A 27,441-nucleotide genomic window follows, 5' to 3' on the forward strand; every position below is an offset into this window, starting at 1 on the left:
ATCTCCACAGAGGAACTCTGGAGCTCTGTCAGAGTAACCATCAGGTTCTTGGTCACCTCCCTGACCAAGGCCCTTTTCCTCCGATTGCTCAGTTTGGCAGGGCGGCCAGCTCTAGGAAGACTCTTGGTGGTTCCAAACTTCTTCCATTTAAGATTGATGGAGGCCACTGTGTTCTTGGGGACCTTCAATGCTGCAGAAATGTTTTGGTACTCTTCCCCAAATCTGTGCCTCGACACAATCCTGTCTTGGCGCTGTACAGACAATTCCTTCAACCTCAGGGCTTGGTTCTTGCTCTGACATGCACTGTCAACTGTGGGACCTTATAAAGACAGGTGTGCACCTTTCCAAATCATGTCCAATCAATTGCATTTACCACAGGTGGACTCCAATCTAGTTGTAGAAACACTTGAAAAATGATCAATACAAACAGGTTTCTTTTATTTGTTTTTATTTAACCCATTTTAGAATAAGGCTGTAATGTATAAAAATGTGGAAAAATGGAAGGGGTCTGAAGCCTTTCTGAATGCACTGTACATGCATTTCCAGCCTCCAAACAGTGGTGTATGGAAAGAGACTGTAACGAGTGAGCTGAGAGTCGGGAAGCAAGTTCAGGGAGTGAGTGTTTTAATAAATAAAGGAAACAATAAATACGCAACACAAACAACGCACCGACATGAAAACAGAGTCAATAACACCTGAGGAAAGAACCAAGGGGAGTGACAGATATAGGGAAGATAATCAGGAGGTGATGGAGTCCAGGTGAGTGTCATGAGGCGCAGGTGCGCGAGACGATGGTGACAGGTGTGCAGGATAATCAGCAGCCTGATGACCTAGAGGCCGGAGAGGGAGTATACGTGACAGAGACATCTGTTACACAAAACACCAAAAAGTTGAATGAGGTTAGACTTATGAAGGTCAGTGTTTGCATATATTTATACAGTAAGCATAATTAACGACATCATCCACATTGAATGTAATCGCCTCAATCACATTTCTGAGCGCTTTTCCCCCGATCTCCACATACATCCATTTTATTCATGGTTGTTCTTTTTTTCTCTTTAACGATGTTCCTTTCTTTGCAATTTCAGCTGACTCATGCTCTTGATTAATGTTCAGGTAGGAAAAAAATACATTTCAGCATTTGATTAGCGCCTCTATTTGAACGGTCCCGGCTAATCAAATGAAACTGTGTAGTGTGTCTAGCTCCCATCTGGTTTGTTGGTTTGGGATTCATCCGCACATTCTGATGATTCAGCAATTCATCACACCATGTCATATCTGTAGTCTCTGCTCTGTGTGTGTGAACCACATCTACCAGACATCTCCATGTTATTGAATGCTTACCTGATGATAAGAGAATAGAGAACTAGACTCCAACAGTCCAATGAACCCTCACATATGGTCCTGTTTTTAACTGTGGTTTGGCTAAGGTCACATGCTCCATACTTTGTGGTTTTAACATTTTATTTTCATTAGCTTGAGGCTTTTTCAGAAATACTTTCGGGGTAATTCTAAAGGGGAACCTTTTGGGTATTTTCATACAGAAAGCCAAAACTGTCAATGAGACACAAACCCACGGAGATTATTCCTGTAACTGTTGTTAAAAAAACAGTTATAGATGAGGGTCGGGAGAGTTTGTACTGGGTGCTGTCCAATATTTTTATAATCAAGGATTTCCCGGGAGAGATAGCCGACTACCAGTATTAAACATTGGCAATTTTAATGTTTTAAAGCGAAGAAGCATATTTCAGTGTATTGTGTCCACTATATTTCTTCCCAAGCAACAATGTAGAGAATGACAATCCATCAACTGACTTGCTACATTATCAACATTCAGTATCGAGGACAAATGACTTGACAAAGGTGCAATTACATTTGTTTTTATTCTATCAGATAACTAATTTCTTTGCTTTTTCAATTTTATAGTGTATTTATATATTGTAACAACTCTAAGAAATTCACATTTACACAATGCATTTTACTAGTAGGTAAGTACATGTAACATTCAGCTTTTGGGGGGACGGGGTCTGAAGTTTCTGTGGGGATTCATTATATCTTGGATATTACCATAGAGAATCATAGTGATTCCTCCTCATACATGGCATGTCTGTCCACAACCTCTGGACAAACTGAACATGTAAAACATACTGGTCATGCTCATCACATATTGCCACTTTCGCACTGTAGATAGAGTATATTGTGGTCGGTAAAATAGGACCACAGCATGTGGCAGGTACGTAGATGATGCTATATGGATTTCAACAACATTAGTAGTATGTTTTAACCTATGGCCTATACTTCCTGAAACCTTCATTAACACTCAAATGATGAAACAAAACACAGGTCATACAACAAGTGAGAATAAAAACAGAAGAAGAAGAACAGAAAGTGTTCTGAACATAACTCAAAGACACCTGACTCTGTACACAGGCACTTGTATAGCACAGTCTTTGAGTGTGCATATTACATCTAATAAGTGCTAAAACAAGAAACCGTTTACAAAAAAATACTGATTTCAAAAAAGAGAATAATATTCATAACAAAAACAATAGAAGAACATTGAATGTTTTGCATATTTATGTCTGTAACGTTATTCAGCTTTACATTCTTATATTATCTTCCTTCACTCTACCAGTGTCCCCTGCTGTGGAAAAACAGTACAGATCGAGTCATACTGTAGATTCTATATTGACACCTCTATTCACCTGTGAGACAGCATAGTGTTAGATTGGGTCCGTGGGGCCGCCAGCCACAGTGAAAGGTTCACCAGTCGTTGATGACAATCTCTCCTGTCAGTCAGTGGTATTATGCCAATCTGTTGGTCCACTGGGTCCTACTGCACTTCCAATTGAGGAGCAATATGAATCACACTGCTGTCAATAATATTGTGTGAAACACTGTGTGTGAAGCCACTGGATATGTCACAAGCAGAGAGAGGCCTCCAGGGGGAATATAGTGTGGGTGTGTTGGTCTGTTTTCTATTCAAAAGCCTCAAAACTCACTACTCTGAGAGTGTCTTCTCTACTGTATCTTTGCTACGCCAGATTATTTCTCTCTCTCTCTCGCTCTCTCTTTCTCGCTCGCTCTCTCTCAATATATCTACTTTGCTATCTACCTACATCTAAATTCAAGCATCAAACCACACCAAAGGGACCCTGAGTAATCACATGTCCCTGGGAATCAAACCTGGACTTCAAAGCAGTACAGTTACAGTAAGCGTAGCTACATTGCCAATATCTAATACCTACTGCATGTTCAGTATGCTGCGTGCCAATATAGATACATACAAAAGTGATCAAAGGCAACCCATACATACAGTTTATCATCAGAGAGAGTGTGGTGGGGGGGGGGGGGGTGGGGTATAAGTGCTTCAGATCACTATTGTGATACAGTAAAATGTCACTGCTCTCTCAGACACATGACAGGTGAGTAATGGTAATGTCACATTGTTGCCACTTTAAAAGCGTTCTGTATGTCTCTGTGCAGTACAGAACAGAGGGATCCAGATGAGAGCCAGCTGACTGAGTGAAGCTAAATGAACCTGAAACCCTGAGGTAATTATACCTGCCTGTCAGGAATGTCTCCCTAATGGCCCCTGTGTTTACTCCCATACCCCTACCATACCATACCGCAGCAGACACATTAGCGCCACCGCACACTCTTTAGCACACACACATATCTGCACGTGAGTGTGTGTGTGCGTGCAAGTGCTTGTGTTTATTTCAGTGAGACGGAAGTCTCTGACGAGTGTCCCATGTCTCCACTCATTAGCAAGTACAATATAATGGATAATTAATGGGAGTCTTGAGTATAGCCTACTGTACAGTGTTTGTATATCAACTCTGTATACTATTTCTTGCCAACTCTCGTCAGGCTACCATGGAACAGCCTCGAATACTGATACTGCAGAGCCTCTTTCTGATGATGTCACAGTTCCATTTTTGGCAGTTGGGCATCACATTACGTGTCAGGTCAATGAGCCAGCAATGTTCAATAGTCCAAAAGTGCTCCTCATATTGTATATCACAGATCCTGGGGTAATGGAGCTGCACTGCTGAGGAAGCCTTGTAACTCCAACCACTGAGAGGCGGATGCGCCACAAACAGACATGACAGAAACATCTCGAATCTGTTATATTCAAAGCATGAATCATTCCAACAGAATCCTGGGGTCCATGTTGGATGGAGAAAAGGAGTCAAGTGTGTCAGAAAACAGAGGAGGGATGGTGTATCATGTTGCGGTGATGGAATGATGGAATGATGGAATGATCCACAGCCAATGAGAATAGGAGAGCACAGTAATCAGAGGCAACAGTATAACAACAACACAAATGTGTCAGTCCCTGTACACCTTAGGAATGTCTGTGTCTGTGGTAAGAAAAAGGATAGGAGATTTTGGAAAGGGTGACTAATGCTGCATTTAGACGAGGGACGCAGAAACCGTCATACAAGAAGAAAGCAAGCCAGGACGACGGTATGGTTGCTATGGTGATTTCGGTAAACAAACAGTGCAAATCAACATCCGGTAGAAAACAACGCTACGACAGTCAACAAAAGTTTAAATATTTTACCTCTGGTGGCATGTCCCGTCTACCGTGACCTCAACGGCATTTACCGTCGTGCTCTCATTGAAAACAATGACATCCTGACGCCGTCTACCTCGTACCATCTAAACGCAGCATAACCGTTCCCCCACTGAGTTGTGTTGAATAGATGACAGTGGGATACTATGGATCACATGGAGGATTACAACTGGCTGCTGCTGCTGAGGTCTGAGAAGACAGTCTGGTGGAGTGACGGAGTCACTGAGAGACTACTGCAGGACTAGCCCTGAGAACACACTACGATTGGATAGGAATAGATGGAGGGATGCAAAGAGGGACAGATAGTTACACGCTGAGAGAGAGAGAGTACAGACAAGGGGAGAGAGGGGACAGAGAGTTTATCTACCTCTGAGGCACAAACATTTGATGATGTGAGTGAATAGGGGGCAATTGGGGGATGGATGAATAATAATTTTAGTAAATGGTAAAAGGAAGTTGGCAATGAACTTATGGGGACACAAGATAAAACTCCTTCATGGGATAACATACTAACACACGTTTCATAAGGATTGGTCAACACCAGCTGACAGAAAAGACAGAGACCAGGATATCTAACACAGTGATGCTTCTTGGATTGTAGGTGGTAGTGATATTGCAACTTTTGTGACTTGAGGCAGACGGTTGGTGTTAGGGTTGGTATTGGCGGAGAGGTTTAGTGTTCAAAGACACACTGGCAGAGTTGGGTTCTGTGTAGAGATACTGGGTCAGCCTCTGTTGCTCCAGTCTGTCCAATAAGGGTCCATACTGGGACAAGAGGCCAGTCAGAAACCAGTGGCCACCCTTGGTGAAAAGGGGCGATAATGTCGTCAACTTCCTTGTTGTATCCAAGAAGCCCACTCAGTCTGTACTCTTATACTGTATGTCCGTTCCCACATCAAGGTTTCCATGGCAACCCCACTTCCCCCTCTCCTCCTTTTCCTCCTTCCTGTCAGCGGCTTCTCTTCCTCAGACCTGGGGGGGAGGTGAGTCAGGTCCCCCATCCACCCTCACCACTGAGAGAGAGAGAGAGAGAAACATGTTAAAAACATATATGGTCAGTGGTGAAGCATGCAGATGTTCTCTGGTCATATGAAGTAACGCAGTGTCAGTGGTCAGCGGTCTATGATGCTGTGTCCACTCTGACACACTTTGCCCTGTAGGGGGCCTTGTGAGGTCACAAACTCATCAACCCCTCCAACTGTTTCACTGAACTCATTACTACAGGGAGTGAGGAAGAGGGACAAATGTCCCCTTTTCCCACAAGCCCTCAACCTGTTGTCAATTGAGGGGTGCCATGGAAACGCTTCCGGAATGCAGAGCGTTTTTTAGAGGCGCTCTGAGCTCACTGGTTGTTTTCTTGTCTTGATCAATGCACCCCTGTGCCAGCCAGAAGAGAGCTCTAATTCTAAAGGTTCTCAAGAAGTTTTTTTTTGTATCAACCACGCTATGACATCATCAGGCCTGTTTAAGTGTATGTGGTGCACACAGGCGGAGCTCGGCGAAGGCTGCTACAGTCGATCTTCTCTCATTCTACACACATTAAAAAAAAATCTTAAATCCTCTCTTTTTTCTCCTTTAGCTCTCGTTATTCATGTTGATTCTCTCCAGAGCACGTCATGCAGTCTGTGACTTGTTCTCCTTCCTGTTTAGACAGCGATCCTGCAGGCATGACAGACACTGCAGAGAGACACTGAGCAGTCTTGCTGAATCATTCTGTCTTTTCATGATAGCAGCAAAATACTTGTGTTCCTCTTCAGGATCTCCACTTTGAATGGTTCATGCAGCCCTCCCTAGACTGCAAATGTAAACCTACTGAGTCAGTTGGTGGCTTCCTTGATAAATATTGTCGACACAGAAAACCTAATGGTTGCTTTAAATGGGAACCACTGTTTCACCCATTCCAATTCAAGGGTATTGACCAGTCTTTATCAGATTCAATTCTACTGGGCACGTTCAGAATAGTCGATCTAACAGTCGATCTTCCATTAGCATGTTCAGCCGATGCTGATTTGATTTCAGGCCACTCCGAAGCTTTAAAGATAGTTGATTAAGACTGAGATTGAGATCGGTAGTGAATAGGCAATCAACTGCTCTCCTCTAACGGCAAGAATGGAATACAGGAGACATGCTGATTACCTTCTGTTGCCCCAGGGTCATTTGACCAGCCCTGACCAGCCCTAACCAGACCCCTCATACACTACCTGTCAATCAGCCGGCAGTTACATGTACGTCATTGCCTCTGGCACCTTGAGGTCTCTCATATTCCTCCTCACATTGGATTACCCTCTCTGTGATGTGATTTTGCTTAAACAAGGACTGTGATTTGTGGTTGTCTTACCTACCTTAAATTGAATGCATTGACTATAAGTCTGTCTGGATAAGAGTGTCTGCTAAATTACAAAAGTGTACATGTTAAGGTGACCTGGCCCTAGCTTCTCTCTGATTGTCACACTGTACCCCTCCCACCACTGACATTCCTCTTTCTTTTAGAACTGAGTCAATACAGACTCAAGTTATTCTATTTTACTCAACACAGAGGTCCTCACTACAATATGTTACATTTATTCATGATTAATACCAATAATGGATTAGCATTTATATAGCTCTTTTCATTTAGTCTCAAAGTGCTTTGGACAAAGCAATACGTCAGTATTTGTCCTGCTCTAAAGCTCTTGCTGTTTACCTTATCCACATCCCAGGGCTGCCTCCTCAACAGAAAGTGCTTTACTCCCTACTACACCAGCTTTCTACTGCACTAACTACTCTCCTACCCCACTAGCTATTCTCCTACTCTACTAGCTACTCTTCTACTACACTAGCTACTCTTCTTCCCCACTAGCTACTCTCCTACCCCACTAACTACTACCCTACCCATCTAGCTACTCTTCTACCCTACTAGCTACTCTCCTACCCCACTAACTACTACCCTACCCATCTAGCTACTCCTCTACCCTACTAGCAGATCTCCTACCCCACTAGCTACACTCCTACTCCACTAGCTACTCTCTTATCCCACTAGCTAGCTACCCTCCTATCCTACTAGCTACTCTCCTACCCTACTAGCTACTCTCCCAATGCACTAGCTACTCTCCTAACCATCTAGCTACTCTCTTACCCTACTAGCTACTCTCCCAATGCACTAGCTACTCTCCTAACCATCTAGCTACGCTCCTACCGTACTAGCTACTCTCCCAATGCACTAGCTACTCTCCTAACCATCTAGCTACTCTTCTACCCTACTAGCTACTCTCCTACCCCACTGGCTACTCTCCTACCCTACTAGCTACTCTCCTACCTTACTAGCTACTCTCCTACCCCACTAGCTACTCTCCTACCCCACTAGCTACTCTCCTACCCCATGAGTTACTCTCCTACCCTACTAGCTACTCTCGAAATGCACTAGCTACTCTGCTACCCCACTAGTTACTCTCCTACCCCACTAGTTACTCTACTACCCTACTAGCTACTCTCCTAATGCACTAGCTACTCTCCTACCCCACTAGTTACTCTTCTACCCCACTGGCTATATTCCTACCCCACTAGCTACTCCTCTACCCATCTAGCTACTCTTCTACCCAACTAGCTACTCTCCTACCCATCTAGCTACTCTCCTACCCCACTAGCTACTCTCCTACCCCACTATCTACCCTCCTACCCTACTAGTTACTCTCCTACCCTACTAGTTACTCTCCTACCCCACTAGCTACTCTCCTAATACACTAGCTACTCTCCTACCCATCTAGCTCCTATTCTACCCTACTAGCTACTCTCCCACCCCACTAACTACTCTCCTACCCTACTAGCTATTCTCCTACCCCATGAGCTACTCTTCTACCCTAATAGCTACTGTCCTACCCTAACAGCTACTCTCCTACCCCACTAGCTACTCTCCTAAAACACTAGCTACTCTCCTACCCCTCTAGCTACTCTGCTACCTTACTAGCTACTCTCATACTGCACTAGCTACTCTCCTACCCATAATAGCTACTTTCCTACTACACTAGCTACTCTCCTACTACACTAGCATTGTACTACACTAGGTACTCTCCTACCCCACTAGCTACTCTCCTACCCTACTAGCTACTCTCCCACCCCATTAGCTAGTCTTCTACCCTACTAGCTACTCTCATACCCCACTAGCTACTCTCCTACCCTACCAGCTACTCTCATACCCTACCAGCTACTCTTCTACCCCACTAGCTACTCTCCTAAAGCACTAGCTACTCTCCTACCCCTCTAGCTACTCTTCTACCTTACTAGCTACTCTCATACTGCACTAGCTACACTCCTACCCCTAATAGCTACTTTTCTACTACACTAGCTACTCTCCTACTACACTAGCTACTCTCCTACTACACTAGCTACTCTCCTACTACACTAGCTACTCTCCTACTACACTAGCTACTCTCCTACCCCTAATAGCTACTTTCCTACTACACTAGCTACTCTCCTACTACACTAGCTACTTTCCTACTACACTAGCTACTCTCCTACTACACTAGCTACTCTCCTACTACACTAGCTACTCTCCTACTATACTAGCTTTAGCCCACTGCCCCTCTAACCTGGGACGAGCAGACTTTGATTGACAGTTTCCGTGACTATCGTTCAGGTAGAGAATGGGATCAGATTAAGGACAGAGGCACGATGATGAGAGAGATGAGTGAGAGGTTTGAGTCCCATTTACATTTTAAACACCCCTCTGCCCCTTGAGGAAGGAATACTCCAGCGTAAAGGGGAAGGGGCCTCAAAGGGAAAAGACAGATTGCTTTTTAAAAGATCACCAGATTGCAATGGAGAGTAGAGAATACTTATTTTAGATGTCTGTAAGTCTTTTGGGAGTTCTTACCCCAAGGCAGGGACGCGGGGAGTCCTTTTGAGCTTGTCAATCAAAGCACAGGGCATCTTTTATAGATTTTCATATTTCACTTGAAATCTTAATTGACTTGTTTTGACTGGGTATGACACCGTCTACAAAGACTGCTGTGGGCTTTTCAGTCATACTGTATGTGTAAAATATGGTTCATCTGAAAAGGGAAATCCATATGATTTTATGGATTTATTGTACATATTCTCACCCCCTTGGGTGTTTTATATTTTAACCAGTCCCCATTTACTAGTGGAGTAGCCGCCCAACCCACAGCATGCTGTGTGCAGTACTGTATTTTAATGGCTTCTGCGCCAGAAGACAGCGCTGACGCTAATTAGCAGACATTAAACACTGTCGCTGGATCAGATTTAAACAGGCAGGGGGTTCGGGCCTGGCCTCCATCACACAACACCTGCTAATGAGCCAATCACACAAAGAGACAAGGGTTAAAGGGGCAGGCATCTACTCAATGATCCAATCACATGCTAATCCCCAGGAAAAGATGCCCCCTTTTCTCCATTATACTGAGGCTTTGCATTTCTGAGTGGGGGGGAAATGAATAGAATTCCCACAACACAAAATAAAACAATAGGAGCATTTCCCAGGCTGCCCAGACATCACATGGGCATGGGTATGCATTTAGGTTGTGGGTAAGATCCAAAACAGCAGAGGTCCAGGGTCAGATCAGGTGATGGTGCATAAGTTAACTCACGATTCACGAACATAACTTTATAATTGTCTTCTGAACTACCTCATTACTACTTCATAACTTCTTCAGTTATGCATTCATGACTGCATAGAGAGAGATGCTGAGTCACTGGATGTGTAGGGCCCCTTAGGCTCTGGCTCAGCACTTAGGAGGTTGGAAAAACAAACTCTTCACTCTGTAGTTGGTCTCCTCTCTTCCTTTTGACGACAAAGCTCTCTCTATCACTCCTCTGAGTGGATAGAAACTGTGCCACGCCACTGAGACCCCAGAGAGAGAGAGATAAAGAAAAGGGGAGATAGAAAGGGAGGGAGAAAGAGGAGATATGTAGAGAGACAGAAAGAGAGAGATAAGTTGAAAGCGCTAAAGAGATGGAGAGAGGAGTAAGTAGAGCATGGTTCTCCTCAGTATAAGAGGACTGACTGTGTCTCTGCCATGGATTTTTGAATTAAAGGAAGGTAGGTCGCTCCAGGCTCTATAGAGAGACCACTTCACATTCCTGAAGCTCTTGCTTTTGTTTTCACTTCCTTGTTCCGTTTAAAAAGTTGCTCTCCTCCTTCACGACCATTCATCATGTATTTCCCACAAGGCAGTGGTGCTGTCTCCCACCGAATACTGGACCATCCTGTCCACTCTCTCTCTCTGGCTCTCTCGCTCACCCAAATATCGAAGGCTGGGTCACATGTAGCATAGGTAAAGGGGTATACATTGGTAAAACACAGATATCAGATGTAAATTGTGTAGACTACTCATCCTTCCCTCCTTCATAACCTCCCATGTTAAGACTTCTTTGGTGACATTTCCAAAGTCGTATCTAAGTATGTACACACAAAGGGATAATATCTGAGACTCGCTATGTACAATAATAAAATATGTAACCTAAATTCACTTTGTTACCACTTTCATCTCTCACTTGTATATGCCTAGTCCAGCTAGCATAGAATCTCCTAACAGACCCAACAGGTGAACACACAGACATACAGACTTCCATTACAGCATCTAGCTAAGTGTACAGTGTGTGTTGTAGGGTAACAGTGTTACAGTGTTATGAGAGCTCACCTATCTGTTCCGGTCTGTGTGTCTGTGTCTGGACCTGGGCCTGGACCTGGGCTGCATGCTGCTGCTCCTGCAGACTCTGGCTGTCCACTGAGATGCCGCTGTCGCTGTGCAGCTTCTCCCCCTCCGGCGTCACCGTTTGATTGGCTGCTGTGGCTTGGTGGTTGTTAGCCGGCTGTTTGTTCTGCTTGCAGCTGTTCCACCTGGGAAGGTGTGAACGGAGAAGAAGTGAGTCATGCCCGCAACACTGTGTTCCCAGAAGTGGTTTAATTGATGTGATGCACGTAATGGACGTTTTGTGGTTGGGATGGTCATCAGGAAACGTGGAAGGGACGAGGAGTGATCAGTCAACAAACATCTCTGAAAGTCTTCCAGTAAACCTAAAGGACCAGCAGGGAAACAAGCCTTCTGGCTTCATAGTGGTTTTATCCTCAGTCATTTTTACTGTAATGTTGTCTCTGGCTGGAGCAGCCTCCTAGTCGTAATGATCCAATCTAATCAATCAGTCAATCAAAGCCTTTTAACAGACAGTGTTGGACCTGTTTATACAGTGGAAGGAGATAGATATTAAAGAAGCCCCGTAACTGTTTGTGTTGACGAAGTAGCCACTCGGATTTCAACTGGACTGCACTTTACAATCGATACTGGATTTGATGATGAGCTTGTTTACTTGGTACATGGTGTGTTTGAATCGGCGTGTGTGTGTATGTGTTGTGTGCAAATGCTTGTGTGTGTATGTGTGCGTGCTTCTGTGTGCGTCATTTCTAATGTTTAATATGTCACTGACCTCTGTCAATCATTTTACTCTGAGTGTGTGACCTTTGAAATGCATTATGGTGTGTGTGTGTGTGTGTGTGTGTGTGTGTGTGTGTGTGTGTGTGTGTGTGTGTGTGTGTGTGTGTGTGTGTGTGTGTGTGTGTGTTCGTGTGTGTGTGTGTGTGCGTGCGTGCGTGCGTGCGTGCATGCTGGCGTGCGTGCGTAACCATGTGGTGTAACTGGGTCAATGTCTTGCCATTCCACAACAGGCCTGAATATTTCACCATACAGTCGCTCTCTATCTGGCTCCCTGCCTTTCTTTAGCCATGGGCTACATCACTCAAACACCATCCTGCCTGTCATTCCCCTTCCGACTAGTCAACCTCTCTGTCCTAGTTCACTCTCTCCCTCCTCCAGCCTGAGCCCACTGTCTGCATACATGTATCATCCTCCCTGCTTTGTCTCTGGTCCTACCTGTGTGATAGCTGCTTATATCTGTGTGATAGCTGCTTATATCTGTGTGATAGCTGGTTATATCTGTGTGATAGCTGCTTATATCTGTGTGATAGCTGCTTATATCTGTGTGATAACTGCTTCTACCTGTGCTCATATCCTATCTCCCTGCTTTGTCTATGCTCCCACTCCATGGCCCCTCACCTTTTGAAGACGATGTAGGCCACCAGCCCCACCACCACAGCAGCCAGGATGGAGCAGTATATGGGGATGAGGTTCTCGTTGAAGCCCGGTCTGATGAAGTGAGGGCTGGGCTGGGCCGTGGTGCTCTCTCCCCCCGGGGAGGGGCTGCTGGAGCTGTCTGGTGGGAAGATGTCTGTGAAAGAGGGGGAAGACATGTCCAGGGGAAAGGTGGGCGACGTGTAGGACGGGAGGAGAGGATCTAAGGAGAGTGAAGGAAGAGAGGAAAAAGGAGAGATTGCTATTATATAAGACAGGAAGAGGTCATTTTCATATGAGGTCATTATTTTATGGTAAGAATGTTTTATTTAAAAAAAAATCACACACTTAACCAGCAGTAATAATAGCCAGTTTAGGAATACATTATCATTGGCTAAGCAACCTACATCAAGTCTCCTTGGAACCAGCACATTGTACTGTAGTTAGCACACCGGTATATCAAAAAGGGAATTTACAATGAGGACCAGGGAAATAAAAACAAACAAAAAAAGATACGTTTCCCCATAATAAAAAAATTAATTTCATGAACTATAACTGTATACATCCTTCTTCAAGTAGTTCTGAGCCTGAGTTTAGTCACGACGATGTCCCTAAGCAGATGTTTGAGTGACAGTGCACACATGTGAATGCTTGTTCTTATAGGCAGATGGGCTCCGGCTAAGATGTTATCTGGAGAAAAAGGGGGAATGCTTCTAGAGGAGGAGGAGATGGGAGGCAAACTGTCACTTACCCACATAATAACCCAAGCCCAGCAGCACATCATGACTCTCTCACCAGGGCTGCATACCAAAGGGCATCCTATTTCCTACATAGTGCACTACTTTTGACCAGAACTCATAGGGCTCTGGTCAAAAGTAGTACAATATTATATAGGGAATAGGGTGCCATTTGGGACGCACTCCAAGTTCTTCTCTATATGGGAGCATGACTGTGATCTCTGTACATAACATGGCACACACCATGTGGAGTACCCGCAGTACAAAGTCAGGGGCTTTAGAGGGTCAGTGTGTTCAGCTTAACCTCTGGTGCTGCAGGCCAGGGAGGGCAGCAGTAGGATCTCTCTCTCTCTCTCTCTCTCTCTCTCTCTCTCTCTCTCTCTCTCTCTCTCTCTCTCTCTCTCTCTCTCTCTCTCTCTCTCTCTCTCTCTCTCTCTCTCTCTCTCTCTCTCTCTCTCTCTCTCTCTCTCCCTCTCCCTCTCCTACTGGAGGGGTCTGGTTTTCATCAGGCTTAACTCACTAAAGAGGAGACATTTTTATAAATTGTCCCATTTCCTCTCTCTCTTTCTGTTTCTCTGTAAATTGCATTAATGATCAACTGCTATTTTCCAGTGTGCCAGCAACACCATGGCTGCCCAGAGGCCTTCTTGCTTCTGCTTCCCTTGGCAACGTACATACAGCACAGGACAACTCAGTCATGTTCTTTGTAGTGGTTACCCTGTTATCTGCTGTGTCACGCACTCCTACTGTGTGTGTTGTGTAATAAAACTGTTATGCTTCAAGCATTAGATGTAGCTACAGTATGTCTGCCAGTATCCACACCTCGAGGGGAGTGTGGTGGATGGTGGTGGTGGTGGTGTGGATATGAAGGAGTAATCCCCAACAGAACAGAACCCCATGCAGGCTTCCTCAGCCCTCAAATAATATGATTTTCCTGTGTTTTATAAACACCGGGTCAGACCTAAAAGTCGGAAACATTCCACAGGGATGTTGGTCTGTTGACATCAGGCAGGATGGGTCCATGGACTCATGCTGCTTACGCCAAATCCTGACTCTGCCATCAGCATAACGCAACAAGAACCGGGATTCGTCGGACCAGGGAACATTTCTCTACTCCTCAATTGTCCAGTGTTGGTGATTGCGTTCCCACTGGAGCCACTTCTTGTTGTTTTTAACTGATAGGAGTGGAACCTGGTGTGCTCGTCTGCTGCAGTAGCCCATCCGTGACAAGGATCGACGAGTTGTGCGTTCCGAGATGTTGTTCTGCACACCACTGTTGTACTGCGCCGTTATTTGTCTGTTTGTGGCCCACCTGTTAGCTTGCCCAATTCTTGTAATTCTCCTTCGTCGTTGCTTATCCACAAGCTGTTGTCGCCCACAGGACTACCATTGACTGGATTTTGTGTTTGTTGCACCATTCTCTTCGTAAAAAGCCCAGGAGGCCAGCTGTTTCTGAGATAGTGGATCCGGCGCACCTGGCACCGACGATCAAACCAGACTCAAAGTCACTTAGGTCACTCGTTATGCCCATTCTAACATTCAATTGAACAGGAACTGAATGCCTCAATGCCTGGCTGCCTGCTTTAGATAGCAAGCCATGGCCAAGTGACTCACTGTCTGTAGGAGCGATCAATTTTTGTGAAACGTGGTGGTGTACCTAAAAAACTGGCTGGTGAGTGTATCTTTCCACACTACGAGTGAGGTTGGTATAATACGGTGAAATTGTGAAATTTACGATTATGCCATTTTAGTGAAAGAGCTGTTTGAAAATACTGCCTGAAATTTCTGCCTGTTTTGGTGGGATGGAGTTTTGGCCTGCCTGGTGACATCACCAGACCAATAAGAACGAGTTCCAAACCTCTCTGCCAATAACAGCTAGTTTTCAGTTTTCCCCACCCCACTTGAGAAATTACTCTTTGCTAAGAAGCTATTTTTCTTTGTTTTTGACCATTTTAATTCAAAACAATCACTGTAAAGTACTTAATTGTTACCCAGAATTGATTTGATATTGAGATAAAAATGGCTGCAATGGAACTTTAAGAACACAGTGAAGTATGAAATGGCAGTTCTGGTCAGTGATGTGGTCTCTTGACAGTTTGACACAAAGAAAAGCAGTGGAGCATCACAATAATAACGAACTGTCAAAATTCAGCACTTCTTTTTATTACTGACAAGGCTGTTTTTCATTTTTTTTCTCCACATTGATTGAATGCATATTTATTTACGCTCCCCAGGGACACTGATGGGAGTCTTAGGGTACATTTGTTAAATTCTGCAGCTTGTTAAGACTCAGATATCTCCTAGCTGTTTCCTTGGCGATGACAGGACATTCCTTTGTCCGTAGGGAGGGATAGGTTTACTGAAACTGTAGAGAATACCGTTCCACACTGGACACTCCCTGCTCACAGCCACGTCACACCAAGACACAAAAATAAAACTCAACCTATTTAAAGGCATGGTATGGATTTCAGGGAATTATTTTAGGCCAAGGTCAGGTCACAAGTGTGTGGCCAGTGGGAATGGTAGTCACGTTTCCAGTCTGTCAGTCCCAGTGCAGGTGTAACAGAACATGCAGACGCAGACTCAGTCTCAACCTTTAAGTCTTTACTGAAAACATATCTCTTCAGTAGGTCCTATGATTAAGTGTAGTCTGGCCCAGGGGTGTGAAGGTGAACGGAAAGGCTGGAGCAACGAACTGCCCTTGCTGTCTCTGCCTGGCCGGTTTCCCCTCTTTCCACTGGGATTGTCTGCCTCTACCCCTATTATGGGGGCTGAGTCACTGGCTTACTGGTGTTCTTCCATGCCGTCCCTGGGAGGGGTGCGTCACTTGAGTGGGTTGAGTCACTGACGTGGTCTTCCTGTCTGGGTTGGCGCCCCCCCTTGGGCTGTGCCGTGGCGGAGATCTTTGTGGGCTATACTCGGCCTTGTCCCGGGATGGTATGTTGCTGGTTGGAGATATCCCTCCAGTGGTGTGGAGGCTGTGCTTTGGCAAAGTGAGTGGGGTTATATCCTACCTGTTTGGCCCTGTCCGGGGGTTTCATCGGATGGGGCCACAGTGTCTCCTGACCCCTCCTGTCTCAGCCTCCAGTATTTATGCTGCAGTAGTTTATGTGTCGGGGGTCTAGGGTCAGTCTGTCACATCTGTAGTATTTCTCTTGTCTTTTCCGGTGTCCTGTGTGAATTTAAATATGCTCTCTCTAATTCTCTCTTTCTCTTTCTTTCTTTCTCTCTCGGAGGACCTGAGCCCTAGGACCATGCCTCAGGACTACCTGGCTTGATGACTCCTTGCTGTCCCCAGTTCACCTGGCCGTGCTGCTGCTCCAGTTCCAACTGTTCTGCCTGCAGCTATGGAACCCTGACCTGTTCACCGGACGTGCTACCTGTCCCAGACCTATTGTTCCAGACCTGCTGGAACCCTGACCTATTCACCGGACGTGCTACCTGTCCCAGACCTGCTGTTTTCAACTCTCTAGAGACAGCAGGAGCGGTAGAGATACTCTCAAAGATCGGCTATGAAAAAGCCACGTGTTACTGACTTGTTGCACCCTCGACAACTACTATTATTATTTGACAATGCTGGTCATTTATGAACATTTGAACATCTAGGCCATGTGCTGTTATAATCTCCACCCGGCACAGCCAGAAGAGGACTGGTCACCCCTCATAGCCTGGTTCCTCTCTAGGTTTCTTCCTAGGTTTTGGCCTTTCTAGGGAGTTTTTCCTAGCCACCGTGCTTCTACACCTGCATTGCTTGCTGTTTGGGGTTTTAGGCTGGGTTTCTGTACAGCACTTTGTGATATCAGCTGATGTAAGAAGGGCTATATAAATAAATTTGATTTGATTTGATGCTTGAACTTTCAGGAACTGCGCTTCTCCTTCCATCTCTATTCACCAATCAGTTACAGTCGGTTTAGCATTATGGTGATTAAACAAGAGGTTCCCAAAGATGAGATTTCCACAATCACTTCAAATTCCCCTCTTTCCACTTTTTCCACTGCGTGAGTCATACAGTGCATGTAGCGACTACGTCAGCCATATAATTCTACAATGACCACACACACACACACACCATTTATTCACACCTTTGGAGACGGTGTGTGTGAGTTCTGATAGCCGTGTCCATTTCATCCGGTACCCTACGGATGGCAATCTGGGGTGATCACAGTGAGTCAGAGTGACTCAACACTCACTGTCACCAACACAAGCTTGGTCTTTTCCTCCTTCTAGCTGTATCTCTTTTTTCTCTCTTTCTTTCTATATTCCATCTGAACCCCTTGCCCTCTTTCTCTCTGTTTTTCTCTCATATCTCATGCTTACCTGCATGTATGTATCAACCCTGTGCTGATCTAGAAAGTAAGGCAGTTAACTGGGAAATAAACCTGCGGCTCCAGTGCCTGTCTCGGTCGGCTAAGCGTGTTAGCCAAAGGCGGCCGTGGTTTAACTGTTTTATTTCAGCTTCAATGGATTTTAAATGTCTCTGAAACAAATAAAACTTCCCTGAGCTTTTATGAGCCCAGGCCTGTGAATAACTGTTTATTAGGGGGAGTGGAGGAGGATAGAGAAATGCTATTTAATTGTATTTTATTTGGCATTTTAGTTTTTTTATTGTAAAGGTAACCCTGTACAGTGCCTTAAGAATGTATTCATACCCCTTGACTTACTCCACATTTTGTTGTTACAGCCTGAATTCAAAATTGATTAAATATATGTTTTCCTCACCCATCTACACACAATATGACATAATGCTTTTCAAGCTCTGTCAAATTGGTTGCTGATCATTGCTAAACAACCATTTTCAGGTCTTGTCATAGATCTTCAAGTAGATTTAAGTCAAAACTGTAACTCGGCCACTCAGGAACATTTACTGTCTTCTTGGTAAGCATCTTTAGTGTAAATGTGGCCTTGTGTTTTAGTTTCTTGTCCTGCTGAAAGGTAAATTAATCTCCAAGTGTCTGGCGGAAAGCAGACTGAAGTTTCCTCTAGGATTTTGCCTGTGCTTAGCTCCATTCCATTTCTTTTTTTATCCTGAAAAACTCCCCAGTCCTTAATGATTACAAGCATACCCATAGCATGATGCAGCCACCACTATACTAGAAAATATGGAGAGTGGTACAGGTGTTGTATTGATTTGCCACAAACATAACACTTTGTATTCAGGACAAAAAGTGGATTTCTTTGCCACATTTTCTGCAGTAATACTTTAGTGCCTTATTGCAAACAGGATGCATGTTGTGGAATATTTGAATTCTGTACAGGCTTCCTTCTTTTCACTCAATTAGGTTAATATTGTGAAGTGACGACAATGTTGTTGATCCATCCTCAGTTTCCTCCTATAACTGCCATTAAACTCTGTAACTGTTTTAAAGTCACCATTGGCCTCTTGTTGAAATCCCTGGTAACTGAGTTAGGAAGGTTGCTTGTATATTTGTAGTGATTGGGTGTATTAATACACCATCCAAAGTGTAGTTAATAACTTCACCATACTCAAAGGGATATTCAATGGGATATTTAACCTATCTTCTAATAGGTGCCCGTCTTTTTGCGAGGCATTGGAAAACCTCCCGGGTCTTTGTGGTTGAATCTGTGTTTGAAATTCACTGCTCAACTGAGGGCCATTAAAGATAATTGTATGTGTGGGGTACAGAAATGAGGTAGTCGTTCAAAAATCATGCTAAACACTATTATTGCGCACAGAGTGAATCCATGCAACTTATTATGTGACTGGTTAAGCAGATTTTTACTCCAGAATTTTTTTTAGGCTTGCCATAACAAAGGGGTTGACTGCGTATTGACTCAAATACATTACAGCATTTCATTTTTAATTAATTTGTCCAACAACAAAAAAAGTATAGAAACATAATTCCACTTTGACATTATGGGGTATTGTGTGTAGGCCAGTGACAAAAGATCTCAATTTAATATATTTTAAATTCAGGCTGTAACACAACAAAATATGGAAAAAGTCAAGGCACTGTATTCCCTCCTTGGTTCCTTGCAGTCAAGTTGGGGTGGAGGACAGTTATCAAACATACCACACGCACAATGACCTCTTTATCTATCAGAGAACACTCTCCCACTGTCTCATTACGGCCTATCTCTATCTGCCTAGGCCTCTTGTAAACACCACACACACACACACACACACACACACACACACACACACACGCACACACACACAGACAGACAGACACTTCTCTCTCCCCGGATTAAATTATTCAAGTTGGCATTCTGCTTTCCATAGAGAGTGAGAGTTAATAGGGAGAGTGTGGGTAGAGAGAGAGTCAGAAAGGGACAGTATTAGGAGAGTGTATGGGAGCGATGAGGAGAGTGGGGGAGAGAGGAGGGAAGGGGGAGAGAGGAGGTGAGAGGATGGAGGAGTAGAGGAACAGAAGCGCTGCTGTAAAGTGCTCTGATTAGCAGGAGTAATTACACTGCAGCAGTGAAGGCACTGAATGACCCACTCCTCCCCTCATCCCTTTTCCCCCTCTTTTCCCTTGGCCTAACCACTCAAGGCTGCTCAGGGAGAAAGGGAAGGAGAGACGGGAGGAGAAGAGAGGCTGAGAGAGAGAGAGAGAGAGTGGGGGAAGAGATAAGGAGGGAGAGAGAAAGAATTTCTCCCTATTTATCTAAGAAGGGTCTGTAGGTGATAAGCTGAGTCATGAACAGCTAAACTTTAGTGTTTAAGGAATTGTGCAATAACCCTGTCTCACACACAGTCTGCACACTCACCAACACACACAACCGCATGGTGGAGGAGAGAGACAGCTGAGCTGAGAGATGAAGAGAGGAACAGAGAGGGAAGGAGAGAGAGAGAGATGTGAGCTGAGAGAGGATGAGAGAGAGAGAGAGAGGGAAGGAGAGAGGGAGAGATGTGAGCTGAGAGAGGATGAGAGAGAGAGAGAATGTGAGCTGAGAGAGATAAAGAGAGAGGGGGAGAGAGAGAGAGAGAGAGAGTGTCTGTCTAAGTCCGTGTGGGTCCTGCAGAGTGTTCGGTGCTCATAAAGGTCAGCCAGCGAAACCTGAGTGTGAGCAGGAGAAACCCCAGCACTCTTATCGACCCTCCAGTCCACACAGAACAGCACATCTGATGCCCCCCCCTCATCATTCTCTCATTGTGAGTGATCGCCACTCGGAAACAGCTGGATATGAAGGGAGTATGTGAAAATGCCTGCTGCAGCTACTTAAACACGCACACACATTTGAGCACACGCACACACACACACACACACACACACACACACACACACACACACACACAGTGTCAGCAAGATTGAGATCTAGTATCACACACATTGACTGAGTTAGACTCAATCAGATCAAGCGTTAACTGCCGAAGTCTGGATAATTTTTTACTGCAAAAACGGTTTGAATGGTCCACTGGCTCCCAGAGGCAAGATTTTGATTGGATGTTGTGTTTCAAGAACCCTCCCCCACACACCCATAGAAGGGGTGCTGTGTGTTATGTGCATCACTGTTATCCCATCCTGTAGCTCTAACTCCAAAAGGTTTTGGGACACAGTAAAGTCCATAGAGAATAAGAGTACCTCCTCCCTGCCCACTGCACTGAGGCTAGGAAACACTGTCACCACCGATAAATCCACGATAATCGAGAATTTCAATAAGCATTTCTCTACGGCTGGCCATGCTTTTGTCGTGTCTTTGGCTATGCCGGATTAAGTGATATGACATGCTATTCTATAAAATAATTTGTCTGTAATTAATATTACCTGATTAAGCTAATCAGGTTAATGTAATTAACTAGAAAGTCGGGGGCAACACGAAATAATGTTTATAGAGCTGTTATCTTCCGAATTATCTCTTAAAGACGGTAATCTTTTACATCAATAGCAGTCAATATTTAATCGTCACTTTATTCAGTCTCATCTCAAAGTTGTAAATTCTTGGTTATCTTCACGAACCCTGGCTAACAAGTTGAATCAGCAATACAAAATGTTGTTAAATTATTTATTTACTAAATACCTAAATAATCACACAGAATTACATCTACCCAGAATGGATCATACATTGATTACAAATTGTCATAAATAAAACGTCCCTAGTGGACGGAACAGATATGACGGCTGGTTACACAAAGAAAAGGGGGTTGGGTTTGATTGAAAGAGCGGGAAGACTGAGGAACAAAGGGAGAAGCTATGTGTCTATCGGGCCGTAGGCAGCTACTCTATCGTAAATACAGAATCTTATGCATTCTAAATAACTGCCCATTTGGAAAATGCAGTAAATATTTACTCTGAGCTGCGCTTCAATCGGTTGGTCGTAAATAGGAGGCGGGTTGTCCAGCATGGATCTCCGGTCCTCTGAAGACTGTCTAGTGGTGAACTGGAGCATGGTAGAATGGATACTCTGTCCGTCCTCTCCTAGCCCACGTTTAGCGGGCGGAGGGTGTAGCACTTCTTTAGTGAATAAGAGTTCAAAGTTCATACCAAGTTGCCATATTTTTAAGCTCATGCTATATTCTGGCTGGTATAGTCAAAATTCAACCTTCCGGCGTGTAGGTCGTCACCTTCACATTGAAATTTCATGCCAATTTCGTTAGGTTCTTGCGGATTTTGGCTTAGTTCTGTAGGTGGTCTTTGTCCTTTCAACTTGGGGACTGCCAGTCCGCACGTCCTCGGAACAGCAAGTTACATTTTCGTCAAGGGGCTTATATAGGATTGGGAGAGAGGGCTGTGTTTCATAGTTTACAACCACTGTCTGTTCACATGGGCGGGGCCACTGAGTTGGCAGAGTTTACTCTATGACAAACCGTTCTCTCATTAAGAAGCTAAATTACATTTCATCTTTTCACAAATAGTTTCATATTTAAACATTTAAATTGCACAACGATTCCATGTGAATCTGATAACTATAATGTGTAGACTTTCCCAGGTACAGTTTATGTCGTCCTATCATCAGTAATCATGTCTCAGACGCCAACTGAACTGACATCATATTCATTAAGTCCCAACGCATATTTTCAACTGGTTGGATTACCGAAATACGGTTCAGTTTCCCATCTTTTTATGTCACCAGACTCTCTCTCAATGTTAACAAAGGGATTTTAAATAGTCACATCGGTAGAGAGAGGAAAAAGGGGAAAGGTATTTATGGGGGTCATAAACCTCCCCCCTCAGGCCAACGTCATGACACTTTCCTCCTGGCTACCCCAACCCCGGCCAACAGCTCCGCCCCGACGCAGCTACTTGCCCAAGCCTCCCCAGCTTCTCCTTCACCCAAATCCAGATAGCTGATGTTATGAAAGAGCTGCAAAACCTGGACCCGTACAAATCAGCTGGGCTAGACAATCTGGACCCTCTCTTTCTACACCTCCAATTGACTCAAATGATGTCAATTAGCCTATCAGAAGCTTCTAAAGCCATGACATCATTTTCTGGAATTTTCCAAGCTGTTTAAATTAGTATATGTAAACTTCTGATCCACTGGAATTGTGATATAGTGAATTATAAGTGAAATAATCTGTCTGTAAACAATTGTTGAAAAAATAACTTGTGTCATGCAAAAAGTATATGTCCTAACCGACTTGCCAAAACTATAGTTTGTTCACAAGAAACTTGTGGAGCGGTTGAAAAACGAGTTTTAATGACTCCAACATAAGTGTATGTAAACTTCCGACTTCAACTGTACATCTGGCCCTTCTTTGGACACTGTGTTAACAAACCTCCAAACGAGCTTCATTTGAGAAACCAAGGCTGTTGAGTCTGCCGATAAGATAAGGGTATGTTTGGCACCGTGAGAGATGGAGGCTTTGTTGCGAAATAAGAAGCCAATTCTAGATTTTATTTTGGATTGGAGATGCTTAATGTGAGTCTGGAAGGAGACTTTACAGTCTAGCCAGACACCTAGGTATTTGTAGTTGTCCACATATTCTAAGTCAGAACCGTCCAGAGTAGTGATGCTAGACGGGCAGGCAGGTGCGGGCAGCGATCGGTTGAAGAGCATGCATTTAGTTTTACTAGCATTTAAGAGCAGTTGGAGGCCACGGAAGAAGTGTTGTATGGCATTACATTAAGAGGAAAATACTGCTCTTCAGAAATACAATTAATCAAAATACGCCATTTTAGACACCTCAAACGGGTTTCCCACATATGCATCCTTACTCAACAAACGCATCCCAACAAGAAGCAATTCATTATCATTCACACACATATCTTCCGCTCCAATTTTAGACAATTTCAACTACTGTTCTCCATTCAGAACATTCTTCTTCACCAGACGTGCTGCTTGATTTCAACTCAGCATCCACTTCCGCCATCTTCCCATACTCTAATCGACACATTGAAATGAAAGTGGACATGTAAATGTTGCATCATCTGCTCAGATGACAGATAAACCAATACATGTATTGACAAAAATTACTCATTGATATTGGTATGAGTGGGTTCATGTTGTTTTATAGATCTACACAAGCTGCGGTTTGCTATTTAGAGTTGATGGACTAGACTTTCCATTGCAACAATGATGTAATTTAATTTAACGTAGCTACAACAAGCTTTGGCTCAAAGCAGCCTCATAAATGTTTTCAGTCAGACATTCATGTTTGCCACACAGAGTTGAAATGTCTAGCCAACATTTTGAATTGAATAACATTGCTTGTGCACTTCAGAGCTGTAACGATTTAATGCTTTGGTTAAAGGCAAGTATAAACGCATACTAGTAGTAGTCATCATTCCTGCTGGAGAGTCGACACATTCTGGGTGACGCAAAACAATGTCAACATCTCACTGGCTTCTTCTCTGGCGAGCTCTCATTGGCTATTGCTGATCACAGTTCTAAAAGCTTGTTGTTACACATCTCACACTACAAGAGCATTGCAAATTTTGCTCCGATAAAATCAAACATGTTTGAAAATATCGGGATGTGTGGGACTGCTCGAAGATGAGATCGGTAGCCCTCAGATTGCATCTTTGACCTGCTCAAGTTAAATGAGCGTTGGTGATGGCCGCGTGCCCTGAGTAGGCAACGACATGGGGATTTTGTCTCAGATTTCAGGGACAGCTAAAATTGTGTAGTGTACACCCGGCATAACTCAATTGAACTGCTAATTAGCTGACTTTACACACTGTTAAGCTAAGTGAATTAAATGTCATCAGCTAGCAAACTTCCTATTAGCTAGCTATCTTGATGTAATCATTGTTAATTAAAAACACAGTCTCCAAATGCATTTGTAAATAATAACCATGAAATTGAATCTCCAGCTGTCAGTAAAGGGGGAGTGTAGGCTACTGGACAGGGCAGGTCATTTTGTGGCAGGACATTATGAAAAGATTGTCCAGTTCCAGTACCTAGATAGGAAAAGTTTGAGGACAGCGAGATAATAGCAACATAATATTCTGTGCTATGTAATTGAAGTATAATGAAGCCTGTTTCTTTGTGATGTTTTCTGTCTTCAGATATGGAACGCTGTGAAAGCCTGTTTGTGTCACACCCTGATCTGTTTCACCTGTCTTTGTGATGGTCTCCACCCCCCTCCAGGTGTAGCCCATCTTCAGCATTATCCCCTGTGTATTTATACATGTGTTCTCTGTTTGTCTGTTGCTAGTTCGTTTTATTCATAAAACCTACCAGCATTTGTTCCCCTGCTCCTGCCTGTTTTCTTGCTCCTGTTTTCTAGCCCTTCCCGGTGTTGACCGTTCTGCCTGTCCTGACCCTGAGACTGCCTGCCGTTTTGTACCTTACCCCACCGTTCTGGATTATTGACCCCTGCCTGCCCTGACCCTGAGACTGCCTGCCGTTCTGGACCCTTTACACGCTCTCTGGATTACTGACCACTGCCTGCCTTGACCTGTCATTTGCCTGCCCCTGTTGTTGTAATAGACTTTTGTTGCTTCGACACAGTCTGCATCTGGGTCTTACCTAAACGTGATAGTTTGCCGATGAAGAGAGAGGTCCAAATGAATGTTCCAAGAGACTAGGGGTATATCCTATATGCCATGGGTCATTTTGGCTAGCTACTTCTTGTCCCTCATGCTAGCCTTTACAACCAAATATCACTTCTGAAATGTCAACATTTTAAATATTGACATGGCCAGCATTGTAGACCATTTCTCCCCTCTTGCTGCAGATTTAACTGATCTAGAAATAACAGAGAAATGCTGTGAAAACCAGCATGCTGTAAACGTTCTCAAATGTTTTGTCACCACTGCTTGTTTTGTAGATTTTTTTTGTCCTCGTGCACTGTTGCTACTAATCTGGTGAGCACCAAATTTCGAGCTCAGCCCAAGCAAGGCATTTGATTGGTTTGACGTGTTGCGAGGCGTCAATCATTTACACCGGGTTCCGACCCTTCTTTAGCTGACTTCTGCCAAGGAACTTCCCCAGGCCTTGGTTCGCTATGAGGCTAACCAGCGATAGCCAACACCCGCATAGCTGATGTTTTGGCCATTGGAGCTGTCAAATAGGTGAGCTTCTGCTCTTGTAATCATTGTCACGAAGCCACACCCATCCCACTCACGTTAAAAGTTCAGAACAAGAAAGTCTAGGCTGTACAGAAATAATGAAGCTCAAATGAAATCACTATACAAAATAATGAGGATTTCTATCAGCCTAATCGAGGTGTAGATTACATGTCACATTCCTATGTTCGAACTTGTAAACAAGGCTGCATGAAATTTCTCATAACGTGACTCCGTGCAGTCAATGGCAATGTTCACTTTAGGTTTAATGAGCTGCTTGTGGATTTGACAACTCTAACGCAGTTCCAAATCTGACAACGCCAAAACAACTGCAATGCAGATGTTGGCTAAATCGGATCTGATTGAATCGAGCCCTTAGAGCCCCCTCCACGAAAGGGACAGATACAGCAACACATTCAAAACCACTGACAAACTGACGTGTGGACTACAGCACATTTGTCCTCATAGACCACCGGGGTGTCTTGGGATCAGAACAGTCATGGCAATGGTTCGATGGCGTCCACATGTTTCCGTGTGACCTTATGGGTGTATGACTGTGGCTCCTTTCACATGCCAGAGTCCCCCTGACACACCACACAGGGTAAGGTCACCCAGAGCCACCCCATACTGCCACTACTGTTCCTAGCACTGTCCCTAGTCCTGTCTGTGGCCAGCGGAACACAACACAGGGTCACAGAGAAGAAGACAGAGCCCCGAGGTCAGAGGTGAGAGGTGCTCTGGTTGTGTGCTCTCTTTAACGCCACTGCTGGTGGTCCTCTATATGGTACAGCACATGGCTGCATTGTACCCTACTGTACATCACTCATAATAGAAGGCCTGACATAGATGTTCACTCACTGTATGAGGCACACATGATGCGGTTTGACTGGATTTCTGCAGTCCATATGACTCTGACTCTCACGCAACTTATGAGTGATATAAGTGATATTCCCAATTCTCACATTTACTACTTTATTTTTTATAGAGTCAGTGAGAGAGAGCGAAAGAGAGAGAGAGAACATTGTATATAGACATATGACATGCGAAATGTCTTTATTCTTTTGGAACTTCTGTGAGTGTAATGTTTACTGTACATTTGTATTGTTTATTTCACTTTTGTTTATTATCCACTTCACTTGCTTTAGCAATGTTAACATATGTTTCCCATGACAATAAAGCCCTTGAATTGAATTGAGAGAGAAGAAGAAGGTAGTGAGGAAAACAGAGAAGGGAAGAGAGGACACAATTTCTTACACTTTCATGTCTGGACTAGTTCATGTTACTATGAATTGGGAAGGTTCTGGACTAGTTCATGTGACTATGAATTGGGAAGGTTCTGGACATGTTCATGTGACTATGAATTGGGAAGGTTCTGGACTTGTTCATGTGATTATTAATTGGGAAGGTTCTGGACTGGTTCATGTGATTATTAATTGGGAAGGTTCTGGACTTGTTCATGTGATTATGAATTGGGAAGGTTCTGGACTTGTTCATGTGATTATGAATTGGGAAGGTTCTGGACTGGTTCATGTGATTATGAATTGGGAAGGTTCTGGACTGGTTCATGTGATTATGAATTGGGAAGGTTCTGGACTGGTTCATGTGATTATGAATTGGGAAGGTTCTGGACTTGTTCATGTGATTATTAA

The 27,441-nt window shown here is 44.1% G+C and overlaps 1 protein-coding gene across 1 annotated transcript in view; it reads right to left on the minus strand.

Annotated features, from left to right (window-relative positions):
- Positions 1–1,864: 1,864 nt before the first annotated feature.
- Positions 1,865–27,441, minus strand: part of LOC106601645 (tumor necrosis factor receptor superfamily member 16) — a 44,363-nt gene continuing 18,786 nt past the window's right edge. The window contains exons 4-6 of the mRNA XM_045715380.1: positions 12,628–12,865; positions 11,218–11,417; positions 1,865–5,595 (exon numbers count right to left, since the gene is read on the minus strand). Coding sequence (XP_045571336.1) covers positions 5,549–5,595; positions 11,218–11,417; positions 12,628–12,865 — 485 coding nt within the window. The 3' untranslated portion in view covers positions 1,865–5,548. The remainder of the gene's footprint in view (positions 5,596–11,217; positions 11,418–12,627; positions 12,866–27,441) is intronic.

Source organism: Salmo salar, chromosome ssa03 (genome assembly GCF_905237065.1).
Source record: "Salmo salar chromosome ssa03, Ssal_v3.1, whole genome shotgun sequence".
NCBI classification, from domain to species: Eukaryota; Metazoa; Chordata; class Actinopteri; order Salmoniformes; family Salmonidae; genus Salmo; species Salmo salar.